The 16,703-nt window shown below is 41.2% G+C and overlaps 1 protein-coding gene across 1 annotated transcript in view; it reads left to right on the forward strand.

Moving 5' to 3' along the window:
- CAPSL (calcyphosine-like) overlaps window positions 1-15,287 on the forward strand; it is a 33,801-nt gene extending 18,514 nt beyond the window's left edge. Inside the window, exon 4 of the mRNA XM_006902123.1 lies at window positions 15,114-15,287. Within this exon, the coding sequence (XP_006902185.1) occupies window positions 15,114-15,215 (102 nt within the window). The 3' untranslated portion in view covers window positions 15,216-15,287. The remainder of the gene's footprint in view (window positions 1-15,113) is intronic.
- Window positions 15,288-16,703: the final 1,416 nt, after the last annotated feature.

A 16,703-nucleotide genomic window follows, 5' to 3' on the forward strand; every position in this document is an offset into this window, starting at 1 on the left:
AAAAAAAAGAAAGAAAAAACGCAACTGCCTCCTTCATTATTAACTAGCATCTCCAAGTCAAAGACACATGGTTTTGTCTTTAACTTTAAAGATAAGAAATTATACCTCTGTGGCTGGCAAAGTAGAAGGTCTGAAAATGAAGCAAACCCTCGATGACATAGATTGATAGACTGATTTACTAGCTGAAATATTTCCATAAGCACGTAGATGTTGTTGTTATTGTTATGTGCCATCAAGTCACCTGTGACTTATGGTAACCCTATGTAAAATAGCTCTAAATCCTGCCCTGTACTGAGCCAGTCTCACTGTCTCCAACACACCTACCCTCATTAGCCCAGTTACTATATCAATCCATCTCATTTCGGGTCTTCCTCTCCTACTCTGTCCCTCCACCCTTCCAAGCATAATGTCCTTCTCCAGGGACTAGTCCATCCTGGCCACATGCCCAAAGTATAGGAAATGGAGCTTCAAAATTATTACCTCCAAGAAGCAGCTTTGTTTCACCCTCTCTAGGATAAACCTGTTTGTTCTCTTGGCAGTCCATGGTGTTGTCAAGACTCTTCTCTAACACTGCAACTCAAAGGTATCAATTCTTCTGTCATCCTTGGTCATTGTACAACTCTCTGATGCCTGGATTAGGTGTGCTTTAGTTTCCAGACTGACATCATTGCTATTTAGTACTCTGGAGAGGTCTCTGACAGAAGCTTTTACCAGAGCAATTTGCCTTTTTATTTCTTGACTGCTGGTGCAGTCAAGATTGTGGAGCTGAGCAAGTTGAAATTGTGGAGATAGTGGACTCAAATAAACAATGGTCTTGTAGCTGGTGAAGGCCAGGACAAAATTGTTTTTAGTTATAGGTAAGGCTGCCATGTATCAGTCAACTTGAAGGTAACTAACAACAATAATAAGTCTGTCTAGCCAGAGATGGAAGTGTAATTGTGTAATTTTTCATGTAGCAACAACCAATAAGTGGACATTTTCACCCACAGCCTGTTTGGCATCTGTGTGTCTTGAAGACTGTGTTGATGGTGAGGGTTCCTCCTTGACCATAGTCAGCAGCTGTAGAACCCAGAATGATCTGGACAAGAGGAGGAAGTGGGCCACCAGGGAGAGGAAACAAGCCTGTCTCCTTTTTAAGGAAATTTCCCCTAACTTTTCCCGTGAAAATTTATGGTGAATTCTGTCAGCCGAGAGTGAGAAAATGGGGAAGACTTTTAGACAGAACACTTTCCTGTGCTTCCTACTGACTCGTCTTTAGTCATGGACAGACATCGAAAGTGGAACGGATTGTAGAAGCAGATAAGTCTCAGTGCTCAGGGCAGCAGGGCAGCAGGGCAGCAGCCATGTGTTTCCTTGCATTATTGCTCACCTTTGATGTCTGAGATGTCAGTGGAAAAAGAGTCAACGGCTATTTCCCTAAATTAGCCCAACTCGCCTGGGATGGCAGGGTGCCTTTGCCTTCTTTGTTGCAGGTGGTTCCTTCTCGTTGCCAGGGGAAACCTCAGCGGCCCTTTTTCTCTCACCCTGGACAGAGCAGCCGGTTGATGAGTTGGCGGCTGATTTCAAGTCCCCACTCCCACCCCTTTGACATTTAGCTTAACAAGTCATGTTAAGCTCTCAGCACTCATAAAGGTTGTTGAGGGATTTATTTTACTTTTTTTTTTTTTTTAGCAGTTACAACATGTGATAACCACCAGGTTCTCATGGGTACTATATTAATAAACACAATTCCTTGAGTGGTGCAAATGATTATGTTCAACTTGTAACTTAAAAGTTTAAAAGTTACATGTACTTTACTCAAGCCCCTCATTGTTGTTGTAATTTTATCAATCTTGTTGACAGTCTTCCTGCCCAATGCATGTAAGATGAAGTTTTACCACCCTGAAGTTTTACTTTCTCTGAGGAACACTTTGGTTGCAAGGCAGACATATTTGTTCTTTTGGTAGTCCATAAGATATTCAGTACCAATACAATTAACTTTTTAAAGATCATATAGATATAAATAAATTTAAATAAATATATAAAACAAAGGATGATAAACTTTTCAGTGAGCAACCAAGTTGTAAATGTCTTGGGCCATTCAGCTGCAGATACAAAACTCTGCCCTTATAGCTAGGAAGTAGTCATAGACTATATGTGTAAATGAATTGGTGTGTCTATGTACTAATAAAACTTTATTTATATAAAAGCAGTCAGTGGATTGAATTGATTCTGTGGGACAAAGACCTAGTGATCTGTTTCCCTAAAAGATTAGGATCAAGAAAACCCTATGAAATGGTTCTATGCCCTATCCATGGTTCTTATATTGCCACCAGTTGGAACTGGCTTGATGACAAAATGTTTGGGAACTTTTTGTTAATTATTATTAATACCTAGGATTCTTGGTGATACAATGGTGAAACTTGGCTGCCAACTGAAAGGTCAATGGTTTGAGCCCACCAGCAACTATAAAGGAGAAAGATAGGGTAGTTGGTTTCTATAAGGATTTCTAGGCTTGAGAAATCCTATAGGGAGGTAGGGATGATAGAAGGAGAATTGATGCCTTTGAGCTATGGTGTTGGAGAAGAGTGTTGAATCATGGACTGCTAGGAGAACAAACAGGTTTGTCCTGGAGAGGGCGAAGCCGGAGTCCTCCTTGGAGTCAAGGATTCTGAAGCTTCGTCTGACATATTTTGGGCATGTTGCAAGGAGGGACTGGTCCTTGGAAAGGGACATCATGTTTGGGAGAGTGGAGGAGTGGAAGACTCTCAATGAGATGGATTGATTCTGTGAGTGGTGTGGTGGGAATGAGTGTGTTTGAGACCATGAGGTTGGCACAGGATAGAATGGTGTTTAGGGCTCTTGTACATAGGGTCGCTATGAGTCGCAAAAGACTCAATGGCACATAACAACAACAACAACTGCCCAGTAGAGTGGGCCATGATTCAGTGGTCTTGGGTTTGGTTTTGTTTGTTTATACTGATACTCAGCTCTGCCAGTGCACCACCATCCCCCAGGCAGAATGCTTAATAATGCAGATTCAGATTGCTGAATGGTCATACAGAACCAATAGATTCAAGTTTCTCTCGGTGGAGCCCAAGAGTTTATAATTTTAATAACTGCACCATATAAATCTGATACACATTTATATTTAACATCTGTAACTTTGAAAGATTCAGAAATACTTATTTTAATTACAAAATATAATACACTCACGAATGTCATGTAGTATAGTAGTGGAGCTTGGTGACATTTACTGAGCAAGTATAATTTGCGAGGCATTGTGCAAAAGCCTTTACAGGGATTATCTCATTTAATAGACTTGTTGAAAATGTTTCTCAGAAGCAGTGTGTGATTTAAACCTTTGTATTTCCAGTCCTGTTTGAACTATACCAGGAACTGCTCACATAAAGGAGCCTGATGGCACATTCTTTGTGAAAGTGAATAAGAGCTGTAAATTTATTTACCTTTTGCAAATTGAGTAGTTTTGTACATTAGGACTTCTGAGGGTAAATAGCTACACTGGAAACCTAGGGTTTAAAAAAAAAGTATCATTGATATGCAAATAAGAATTGAGAACAATGGAAACAAGTTTGCATAACTCCTGGTCAAGTATGACTTTCCAATTTGGGAAATTTTAAATAATCTAGAGTAAGTGCTCAAATACTCCTTGAGGCTTTCAGAGTTTGCAGCAGTCCTGGAGTTAAATGTTACAGCTCCTGTACTAAAATCCCATGTTCTAGTCTCAGCCTTATGAACCATCTGGCTTGGTTACCAGAAGGCATTTTGATGGAGCTATGAAGCAACTTCATGGTGTTTGAGTCAGACTTTGCTCTGTTTTTATTCGACCTCTAAACTTTACCTGGTAGGCAACTCTGGTTGTCTATTGGGAGCAGAGTTGCACTCCCAATTTAAAGGCAGATAGTTTTAATCTCCCAGCTGCTCCTTGGGATAAAGATGGACAGTCTCCTCATGTGCATTTGACAGCCTCTGAAAACCCACTGGAAGGTCAGCTATGACTGGATTCTGACTTGACAGATATGAGAATGAGTGAGAAAATTCTACTGTTACTGACTGAGACTTTCAATTCCCACTATCATAATATCTATGTTTTGAATTTTTCCTAAGCATTGGATTAAGTGGCAAATAGCTGCACTGCCATCCCAAAGGCATGTGGTTCAAATCCACCAGCTGCTCCATGGGAGAAGGATGGACAATCTACTCCCATGTGATTAACTGTCTCTGAAAGCCCGCTGGAGGATCAGCTATGGGTTGGTTCTGACTCTATGGTACACAACAACAGCTAGATTAAAAAAACAGTTCCAGTTTCATTCATAAAACTTTTTTAAAACATTTTTTATTGGTTTGCATATAATCATTCATATACATCATGTTTTGTACAAGGACTTTGTCTTATATAATCATTGGTATGTTGTTACATTGAGTCACTTGAAACTCAAAGTGACCATATGCACAGTAATTTTGAACCCTGTTCTCTCCTGAGCCAATCTCATTGTCTCTGACGTATTTACCTTCATTATCCCTGTTATTGTATCAATTCATCTCATCCAAGGTCTTCCTCTTCTGTGCTGTCCCTCAAGCCTTCCAAGCATGATATCCTTCTCCAAAGACTGGTCTTTCCTACCTTCATGTGAGATGCAGTCTCAAAATCTTTGCCTCCAGGGAGCAGCTTGCTTTCATCATCTCCAGGACAGACTTGTTAGTTCTCTTGGCCATTCATGATATGTGCAATACTCTTCTACAGCACCACAACTCAAAGGCATCAATTATTCTGTCATTCTTGGTAATTGTTCACCTCTCGATGCATAGCAAGTAATTGTGAAAACTATGGCCCGGATTGGCACATCAACAGAGAACTGCCAGAAGTGCAGGCTTGGTTTAGAAGAGTCCATGGTTCTAGGGATATTGTAGCTAATGTCAGATGGAGCTTGGCTGAAAGCAGGGAGTACCAGACGAATGTATATCTGTGTTTCATTGACTATGCAAAGGCATTTGACTGTGTGGATCACAACAAACTGCGGCTGACTGAGAAGAATGGGAATCCCAGAACACTTAAGAGTGCTTATGCAAAACTTACACTTGGACCAGGAGGCGGTTGTGAGAACAGAGCAAGGAAACACTGCGTGGTTCAAAATTGGGAAGGGTATACACCAGGTATGTGTTCCATCTCCATACCTTTTCAGTCTATGTGTGGAACAGATTATCCGAGAGGCTGGGCTGTATGAGGAGAAGTGTGGCATCAGGATTGGTGTTATGCAGATGTCACAACCCTGCTTGCTGAAACTGAGGAGGACCTGAATGCTTGCTGCAGAAGGCCAAGGACTGCAGCCTTCAATATGGATTGAAGCCCAACATCAAGAAAACAAAGATTCTCACCGCTGGGCCAATTGGCAGCATCATGATAGATGGTAAAGAATTTGAGATTGTTAACAGCTTTAGTTTGCATGGCTCCACAATCAACTCTTAGTACCAGCAGTCAGGAAATAAAAAGACAAATTGCATTGGGAAAGTCGGCTGTCAGACACCTCTCCAAAGTACTGAAGAGCAATGGTGTCAGTCTGGAGACTAAGGTGCACCTGATACAGGCCATGGTCTTTGAAATTACTTGCTATGTATTGGAAAGCTGGACAATGACTAGGGATGATAGAAGGATAATTGATACCTTTGAGCTGTAGTGCTAGAGAAGAGTATTGAATACACCATGGACTGCTAAGAGAACAAATAAGTTTGTCCTAAAGAGGCTGCTCCTTGGAGACAAGAATTCTCAAGCTTGGTCTGACATACTTTGGACATGTTACAAGGCTAGATCAGTCCTTGGAGAGCAACATGCTTGGGAGGGTGGAGAGACAGCTAAGAGAGGAAGACCTTCAATGAGATAGATTGATTCAGTGACTGGGGTAATGGGGGTAAGTATGTCAGAGACCATAAGATTGGCACAGGATAGAGTGGGCTTTAGGACTGTTGTACATAGGAACATTATGAGTAGTAGGCGACTCGACAGCACATAACAACAACAACAATGGTCTGGATCAAGCACACCTCAGTCTCTAGACTGACATCCTTGCTCTTCAGTACTCTGGGGAGGTCCCTGACAACAGATTTCCTAACATAGCTTGTCTTTTGATTTCCTGACTGCCAGTGCCAAGAGTGTTGATTGTGGAACCAAGCAAGCTGTAATTGTTTAACAATCTCAGTCACTCAGTCACTTCTACATCTATCATGAAGTTGCCAATTGGTCCAGTGGTGAGAATTTTTGTTTTCTTGATGTAGAGCTTTAATCCATATTACAGACTATAGTCCTTGACCCTTTGCAGCAAATGCTTCAGGTCCTCTTTAGTTTTAGCAACTAAGGTTGTGTTATCTGCATAATTGAGGTTGTTGATGAGTCTTCCTCCTATCCTGGTGCCACATTCTTCCTCATAAAATCCAACCTCTCAAATGATCAGTTCTGTATGTTGTTGTTATGTGCTGTTGAGTCACCTGAGACCCATAGCGACCCTGTGTACAGCAGCTCTGAACCTTTCCCTGTCCTGAGATAGTCTCACTTATTCTACACACTAACTCCCATTGCCTCAGTCACTGTATCAATTCATCTCATCCAGGATCTTCCTCTTCTGAACTGTCTGTTCACCCTTCTGAGCATGATGTCCTTCTCCAAGGACCAGTTTCTCTTGTCCATGTGTCCAAAGTATGTGTCACAGAGCTTCAAAATCCTAGCCTCCAAGGAGACACTTGGTTTCACCCTCTCTAAGACAGACCTGCTTGTTTTCTTGGTGGTCCAAGTCCACACTCATCATAAAGCTCTGCTTCCCTAATGATCTGTTCCACGTATAGATTGGAAAGGTTGCATCCCTGACACACCCCTTTCCTGATATTGAACCATCGAGTAGAATATGACTCATCGTGACTCTATGTACAATAGATCTGAATCTTGTCCTATCCTGTGCCATCTTCATCTTCTCTGACGTACTTGAATACATTGCTGCAGTCACTGTGTCAGTCCAACGTGCCGAGGGTCTTCCTCTCTTTCGCTAGTCATCCACCTTTTCATGCATGATGTCTTTTTTTAATGAATAGCCTCTCTTAACAACATGCCCAAAGTAAGTGAGGTGAAGCTTCACTGTCTTTCCCTCTAAAGAATCCTCTTATTCCTCTTTCTCCAAGACATATCTGTTAGTTCTTTTGTCAAGCCATGGGATTTTTAGTGCTTTTACCAACACCACAACTCAAAGACTTCAGTTCTGTTTTTGTCATCTTTATTAATTCCCGGCTTTCAGATGCATAACAAGTGACTGAAAATACCATGGCCTGAATCAGGTGCACCTTAGTCTTCACATCATTGCTCCTCAGTAATTTGGAGCAGTCCTGACAGCTGATTCCCTTGGTGTGTCATAAACACCTGATAATTGCATAGTTCTTCCCATTCACACCCACAATGGCTAGAAAAGCCTTAGGAAACAAGTCACTAGTAGTACAGTTAGATTACCAGTTATGTACTATTGATACACAAATAGAACGGTATCCATTTTGGCTTTATTGACTATGCAGACTTTTTTTATGTTTTTAAAGCTAGTTTTACTAGTTAAATTATTTTTTGTTTGTTGTCTTCCTTTTTAAAATTTTTTTAATTATTATTAATTTTAATGAAAATTTACAGAGATTTTGGATTTCCATTCATTCATTGTTGTACTTTTCTCCCTGCCCATCCCTCCCCTCCGGTTCATTCTTCTCTTTGAAAAGTAAAAGAAAAATTCTTTCATTGTTATACAATCCCTCCCTCCAAATCCACTCCATTATGCAGCCTTTTTTCTGGACTCCTGTTACAACAATAATACCTAATCATATATCCCTTTTAAACAGTTCTCTCTCTCATCTGTTTCAGTGCAGTATGCATAATTTATCCCATCTTTCTCAGTGTCCCCAACCCATATGTCAGTCCTGTTTTACAACAGTGACACTATGCAGTATTTGTTCTTTTATGACTGAGGTATTTCACTCAGCATAACGTCCTCCAGGGTCATCCATCTTGAATAATATTTCATGAGTTCCTTGTTTTTCAATGCAGCGTAGTATTCCATTGTGTGACTATACCACAGCTTCTCTATTCATTCATTTGTTGATGGGCACTTAGGTTGTTTCCAACTCTTTGCTATTGTGAACAAAGCTAGGACAAACATGGGTGTGCATATATCTGCTTGGGTGGTAGTTATTATTTGTTTGAGGTGTATTCCAAGTAGTGGAGTTGCTGGGTCAAATGGTATTTCTATTTGCAACATTTTGAGAAAGCGCCATACTGCCTTCCATAGTAGACATTTGGTTATGTGTATCATAACAAGTTTGAACAACAGTCATGTTAACAGGTTTTCCTATATGCATATAGATATTATCTTATAATTGACAACATTGCATTTCCGGATAACTTGAAATGTTTTTCATTCCCTGCATAGTATACCATATAGTTATCTGATTCAAAGTGGCCAAAGCTGGTCCATCTTATCTCACTAATGCCAGTATGTTGATATTCATGCTTTTCATTTTATTTTTAACAATTTCCAGTTTTCCAACATCAAAGCTATGTGCATTCCATATTCAAATTATTAAAGGATACCTGTTATTGTTTTTCCTCATTTCAACTGACTTCCAATCAGGGCTCTACCACTACACTACTATAACAATCCTCATTCCTTTATTGTTCATAGAGTTTTCAAAGGCCTGTTATTTAGGAAGAAGATGGCTCATCCTGCTTCCTAGTCTGTCTTAATTAGGGAGCTCCACCAAAATCTGTCCTCCATGGACCCTTATGGCATTTGACACACCAGTGGACCTGAAGTACTTGTTCCAAAAGATCAAGGAATGCAGCCTTTGGTATGGATTGCATCTCAATATCAAGAAAACAAAGATTCTTACCATTGGACTGATAAGCAGCTTCGTGATGGATGGTGAGGAGATTGAAACTGTCACCAGCTTCATCTTGCTTGGATCCTCAATGAACATCCTTGGTACCAGCAGTCAGGAAATAAGGAGACACATTGCACTGGGAAAATCTGCAGTTACGGGTCTTTCCAAATTATTGAGGAATACTGATATCAGCTTAAGGACTAAGGTGCATCTGAGTCAGACCACAGTCTTTCCGCTCATTTGCTATGCATCTGAGAGCTAGGCAATGAATAAGAATGACAGAAGATGAATTGATTCTTTTGAGCTGTGGTGTTGAAATAGAGTGCTGACCATCCCGTGGACAGCCAAGAGGACAAGCAGATATGTCTTGGAAGCGGGTGCAGCCGGAGTGCTCTTTTGAGGCAAGAATGATGAGACTTCACTTCACATACTTCGGGCATGTTGCTAGGAGGGGCTATTCCTTAGAGAGGAGCAAGATGCTGGGAAGTGTGGAGGTTTGTTGAAGGACTCGAGGAAAGCTAGGCAAAGGACTGTTAAAATAGGTGTGGAAATATTGTTAGATCCTGTTAATTATGATTCACAGTGACCCTGTGAACAGCAGATCTGAACCTTGCCCTGACCATCCTCAAGATCTCTTAAATGTTCGAGTCCACTGATACAGTCACTGTGTCAATCCATTTTCTTGGGAGGCTTCCTCTCTTTCACTGATCCGCTACCGTTGTTAGGATATGATGTCATCTTCCAAGGACTGTACCCCCCACCCCAACACAGCCAAAGTATGTAAGATGAAGTTCACCATCCTTGCTTCTAAGGAGCATCCTGGTTTGATATTATGTGCTATCAAGTCACAACTGACTCGTAGTTGACCCTCCAGTAAGTTGTCAGAGACAATGAATAACATGAGAGGAGATAGTCCATTTCCCTCCACAGAGTGGATTTGAATTGTGTAACTTCAGGTAGGAAGCCCAACTCTTTACCCTCCTCAGCCACCAGAGTTGGCTGGTTGAGATACTCACATTTAATAATTACCACCTTTGGTAAAACAAGTAAGCAGACAGAAAAATAACAGTAAGAACAAGGTTAAAAGAAGAATCGATTTGAGAGCAGGTTTTAATTTCAGTTAATGCCGTGAGCATATATCGTTGCACTTACAAACTATTAATAGCCACAGCTTAATTATTAATTCTACTATTTTAATTTGCTATTTTTGAAAAGGTAAGGGAGAAAACTATAGAGTGGATGCTATAACTTTTAAAAAGAAACGTTCCTGTATCATTTCAGCCAAAAAATGGTAAGAGAGCTAATCAGCTTGATTCTTGGAAAAGCTGGGCATGTTCACAGAGATCTGGTTCGAGTGGAGTCCTTGTCATGAACTAGAAAGTGATTTTGAATTCTTTATCAGCTATACTTTTTGAAATGAAAAATAAATCACTTATGAGCACTGAAATGTGAGGATCCACTAGGGAACAATGAATTTCCAAGAACGCCAGGGTCCTTAGAGATGTGTCTTCTCATATAAACACACTCCCATTGTAGTAGGCTAAAATGTGCCACTACCCTCTGTACACTTCCCACCCCAAGATGTGTCCATTCCTTAATGCCCGGAATCTGTGATTATTACTTTTTTTTTTTAAATAGAGGACATTAATTACCTTAGTAATTAAAGGGGCTTGCTATGCGTCATAGCTGACTCAGTGGCACACAACACCAACAAGAATCTTAAGAGAAAATCCTGGATCATTCCAGGGGGCTCTATCTCTACATGCTATATACAGTATGTGTCCTTGTAAGATAAAGGCAGAGAGAGAGTAGATGCTGGTACACACAGGGGAGAAGGTGAAGCAAATGCTGAATCCAGACTGATGCTGCCTCAGACCAAGGCATGCCAGGAACCTGAAGCTTGAAGATTGTTGTTATGTACTGTTGTGTTAGACCAAAGCTATAGCTGAACCACCAGAGGGCTTTTACACAGGAGGAAGATTGCCCAGCTTTCTCCTGAGGAGTAGCTGGTAGATTGAACTGTATGCCTTTGGGTTGGCAGTGAAACTCCTTACCATTTTGCCACCAGAAGCTAGAAAAGTCAAGAAGCAGATTTCCCCCCACAGCCTCTAGTGAGAGTGGTAACTCAATAAAAAGAAAATAAATCCATAAAATCAAATCAGTAAAAGTGTCTGTTGACACTTTCATCTTCAACATCTTGCCTCCAGAAGTGTGATAAAATTTCTCTTCTGTAAACCACTGAAATGGTGGTAATTCTTTGCAAGTCCTAAGAAATGATGCCCATTTTGGTTCCAGAAGTGTAACAAATCCCCAGAAACACGTAAGTGGCTTTGGAGTTGGGTAATAGGCAGAAGCTGGAGGAGGAATTCTGAGTTCCCTGATAGGAAAATAAAAGGCCTAGGTTTCCTCAGAGAGACCATTTGTAGAACTATCAATTTCAAATGTGCTTCTGGTCAGGTAGAAAGAAGGAACAGGTTCTTGAAAATGGGCCAAGGTAAGCCTTGTTATTTCTGACCCTTCATTGCATTTCTGAGACAGCAGATACGGTGGGAAGACAATTTTTGTTTTTCTCCTGTGAAGCACTTAGTGGATTCAAACTGCCGGAGAGACAGGACCTTTGGGTTAACAATGCAACTCTCCACAGAATGTGCTACCAGAGCTTCCTAAATGTGTGCTATCCTTCCTTCCACTGTTATGTGTAGTGTTAGAAAAAATGAACCCAGCTGTTTCCTCCAGTTGTGTGGAAAGCAGTACTGGGAAATCACACAGCTTACTAGTTAGCTAAGGAGATATGCAAATGTTGAACCCTGATTTCTTCTGATTGCTTAGTGTAAAATGCAAGAGGAAAGAGATAAATTGAGGGAGGAACTGTCAAGGAAAATGGGAACCAGAAACTTGATAATTTGGAAATTTCTCAACCTCTCTACACCACAAAGATGTTTAAAATTTAGAGATAAAAGAAAGCATGCTCTGGAGATGGACAATGGGTGGGCTAGACAACCTTTTAATGACTAGATTGCCATGGCATTCCTAGACCGACTCAGTCATCTCCATGGACATTAATCGTAGAGAGATGAGTTCTCTCAGAAAGATCTGTGAAGGACTCTCTTTTCTAAGGACATGAAACCCCATGGCATTCAAGGGACTTCCACAAACTGCCAGGTGGATGAAAAGGACAGAAATTGGACACAGTAAAGACTCCTTTAGAGAAAGATATTATGCTCAGAAGGGTGGAGGGACAGAGCAGGAGAGGAAGATCCTGGTTGATTTGGATTGATAGAGTAACTGGGCCAATGGGAGGAGGTGTGTTGCAATTAGTGAGACTGGCTCAGGACGGGGCAGGCTTCAGAGCTGTTGTACATAGGGTTGCTAAGGGTCATAGGCCACGCGACAGCACGTAGCAGTGACAACAACAACAAAGCCTCCTTGGACTGTACAAACTGACTGATACAAAGACTTAGTTGAAAAATTGTTCAAGGGAAAATAAAATCAACACATCTCACTGATGTTGAGTTGGAACCAGCTGATAGCTGATCCTCCCCAGGGCTTCTGAAACTGTAGATATTATAGGAAGAGAGTTCCTATCTTTCTATCATTCTCTTGTGAAGTGCCTAGTGGATTTGAACTAACACAGAGAAGGGACCTTTAGGTTAAGAGTGCAACTTCCTATGGACCACGGCACCAGAGCTCCCTAAAGCTGTGCTGTCCTTCCAGAAAAAGGATTTCTCAGAGCCTCAAGAAGGCTCAGAGGACAAAACTGAAAGCCAGCCAGCAGAGCCTGAGCCATGGAGGACTATTGTCAGAGCTTCAAGTCTAATAAGATTTTCATTGCTGATTTTGAACTTACTTGAGATCAATAATCTCTTTATTTCACTATCTCTCTCTTTTTTTTTAGAATGGGAGCATCAGTAACTGCTATCCTATGCCTGTGCATCATTATATTCTGGACATTAAGAACTTACTTGATTGTTAGTTTCATAAGCCCACAGTTGTTTTGGCATGTGCCATTGATTCAATGACTTGCAGCCACTGGATGAACTACAGATCTGAACCTTGCCCCATCCTGTGCCCCCCTCCTCATTTCTACTTGAGCCCATTGTTATAGTTACTGTGTTAATCCGTCTTGTTGAAGGGCTTCCTTTCTTTCTTTGCCCTTTCATCTTTCAATTTCCCCTGGGATCGAGCCTACCTAGAGCCTTATCCAATTTCAGATGATTTAGAGATTTAGGATTTTTAGGGGAAGATACTAGGATAGCATTTTGGACTTGAATGAAGACTTTTGGTAATCTTTTAATGGGATGGATGCATTTTGAATGTGGGATGGGCATCGATTTTCCCCAATAAGAAGGTGGACTGTGGTGAGCAGGAAAAAAAAAAGACTTCTAAAGAGTCAACTTCTTTCCAACTCTTTGTGGAAGTATCTACATGGCAAAAGAGTTTTACTTTATGTGGCAAAAAAAATGTTAGCCTAGTGGACAGAAAGGTTGGTGATTTTAGTCTGTGACTCTTAAGCCTGGTTTTAACTGTTTTTGGTCATTCTTCTAAGTGGTATAGCACTGGTCTGTTCATTTGCTGTACAGAGGCAACTCAGGGTTGTTGTGATGCTGAACACTGTGACACTGATGTGTCAAATGTGATAATGGTTACGCATGGTGGACAGTGTTTGGTGGAGCTCCCTGATTAAAACAAGCTAGTAAGCAGAGTGGAATCCACTTCCGAAATAGCTTGCTTCCAGAAACTCTATGAAAGTGGAGAAACAATGAAAGTTATACAAGTGTTCAGGTCTTTCATTCATAGGGTCACTATGAGTCGTCTATGACTCGATGCCCTTAACAACAACAAGAACAAGAACAACAACAACAACAACAACAACATAAGATAACATTACGATCTTGAGACTCAGCTCGATTAATTGCTGCTAAATTGCCAATTGATAGCTGACCCTTTAGTGGATTTTCAGAGGCTGTAAATCACACAGGAGGAGATTCCTCATCTGAAGCACATGCCTTTGGGTTGGCACTACAACTCCTTATACACTTGGCCACCAGAGCTCCTTAAAGATCTTGAGAGGAAGTGCTAATTCTGGGTCATTCAAGTGGGTCCTATATACCATACATTTCGTTACAAAAATAAGAAGAGAGAGATTAGAGTCCAACATACTCAGAGGAGGTGGTAATATGAAGGAAGAATCTGGGATAATGTGACCTCAAACCAAAGAATGTCAGAAACCTGCAGAAGCTGGAGGAGACAAGGCACAGCTTTTGCAGAGTCTCTAGTGAGCATGTGGTTCCACTGACACCTTGCTTCTGGAATCCTGGCCTTCAGAAGTGTGAGAGAATAAGTTCTGTTCTTTTAAGCCAGCCAAGTCAGGGAAATTTGTTACGACAGCCACAGGAAATGAATACACATATTTTTGGTGAGATTTACTGCTGAAGTTAGTCCCAGAGGTCAGTGAGAAGGGACTCTTGTTTCTCTGAATCAAACAATCGTGGCAGACAACATGAGCGAATTGCAGTGAGTCTGTTACTTAAACTAAAAAATGATGACATTTTTCTTCTCAAAAAAAACCCCAATAGTCATTGTTAATATGAAAGAACATGTTAGTCCCAAAGTCTTAAGTGTAAATTTGTGGAAGAATCTGGGTGGAGTGGGGAGATGGGGAGTGGAGGACCTCCTTCACTCACTCTGTGCCTTGGATGAGTCATTTAGACCTTTGAAAGCATGCACCTTAGGCTTATTTAACTGGAAATCTGTTTCTTATTCTCAGGATGTATCTCCAGTCTTTCCACGATAAGACATCTGTTATCTTGGCACAAGGACACGGAATGTCATTTCTGGCTTGTCACTGAGAGAAAGCATGGATTGCAGGTGGAGAGCACGCTCCTTTATCCTGAGTGGCCATCTTTCTTATCTGGACAGATGGGCTCCTTCTCTTACAGAAAGCCACCACCCGATGCTTCACTTCCTCTTCCAGTTGACTGGGAAATTTTAAAGAGTTTCTCTTTCCCTGTCCTTTCTTACTCTATGCCACCTCCACCACCATTTCACCTTCTCTTTTTCTTGTTTAAATCTATTCCTCAGCTGTGACCACTGAACAAAAGCTCCTATGACTTAAATTTCTCTTCCATTTGTAGGTACAAGAGAGCAGCCTCCACAGAGAGACATGGTGACATGAGAAAAATCTCCCTTTTTTGTTTCTGATTTTTCCACTGCAGGTGACCCCCGAAGAGTTTATGAACTACTATGCAGGAGTGAGCGCTTCCATTGACACCGATGTGTATTTCATTGTCATGATGAGAACAGCCTGGAAGCTCTAAATGTACGACCTGGGGCACCATGGTCTTGGGTACAAGCTTGTGGTTCCATATGATTAAACATCAGCTCAGAAAGTGTTCCTTCCGTGTCAAAACAAATCCCATCTTCTATGGTTAGAGACAAAGACAGACAATAATGAAACTATTTAGTTAAGGGTGATCACAACTTAGCTCCCAAACAAACAAACTCATTGCTATTGAGTCAGGAGCAACTCATAACTGACTCTCATTGGGTTTCTGAGGCTGTAAGTCACATGGGAGGGTTTGCTCCTCTTTGTTCCACAGAGCCACTGATATATTCAAAATGCCTAAAATGGGAATCCAGTAAAAGAACACAACTTCACAAACCTGAATTTCCTTTCTTAGGAAAGTTTGAATAATTTTGTTATTACTTTATTAGCTTACCTGTAGTTTGTCTCCATTTCCTTCTAGATGGTCCCATTCTAAGTAAGAAAATCCATCTATCTTTATGAATAGACTCAATTTCAATACTCAGATAGTACTGAACATACAATGAACTGCCAAGAGAACAAACAGTACTGAACATACAATGAACTGCCAAGAGAACAAACAGCTCTGTCTTGGAGAAGGTGAAACCATTTGTTTCTTGGAGGCAAGGATTTTGAAGCTCTGTCTCACATACTTTGCACATGTTGTCAGAAAGGACCAGTCCTTGGGAAAGGACATCATGCTTAGAACGGTAGAGGGCCAGCATAGAAGAGGAAGACCTTGGATGAGATGGATTGACCTCGTGACAGTGGCAATGGGGTCAGGTGAGTCAGAGGTGGTGAGATTGATATTCAGGATAGGGCAAGGATCAGGGCCATATGAGCCATAGTCAACTCGACACATAACAACAATAACAACAAAACAACAACCACGACCACAGACTCAATTTCTGCAGCTGAATCTGGAATTGCTCTGTCTGTAGTCTGGGGAGTCTCAGTGTTATAAATAGATTTCAATTTTTTAGCTAACTATACTTTTCATCAGATGAAGATAAAGCTTTGTCTCACATATTTTAAGCATGTTGCTAGGAGAGCTTATTCCCTGGAGAGGGACATCATGCTTTGAAAGGTGAAGGGACAGCAAAGGAGAGGAAGACCTTCAACCAGGTGGATTAACACAGTGGCTGCAGCAATGGGCTTGAGTGTGACAGAGCTGGTGAGGTGGCACAGGACAGGACAGGGTGCACATCTATTGTTCATAGGGTTGCTTTGAGCCGTATACGACTCATTACACCTAACAACAATGAGCTTCAGCAGCAAGACTGCTGTGAGCTCAAGGTTCATTCCTCATGCAGTAGAGTCATGGATGCTGAATGTGACTCTGTGGTTGTAATTTTGAAGTTGATCGGTGTTCTAAGGCTGTTATGGAAAACCCCTGACCCTGTAATTGCTCACGCAGTCTCAGCAATGCCTACCTTGGGTAATGTTTACCTCTTCCCTTACTGCCATCAATCAGTCATGCTAAAGGTCTCATTCATCAGCG

This window comes from Elephantulus edwardii, unplaced genomic scaffold (assembly GCF_000299155.1).
Source record: "Elephantulus edwardii isolate Elephantulus edwardi_28Jun2011 unplaced genomic scaffold, EleEdw1.0 scaffold00370, whole genome shotgun sequence".
Classification (NCBI taxonomy): Eukaryota; Metazoa; Chordata; class Mammalia; order Macroscelidea; family Macroscelididae; genus Elephantulus; species Elephantulus edwardii.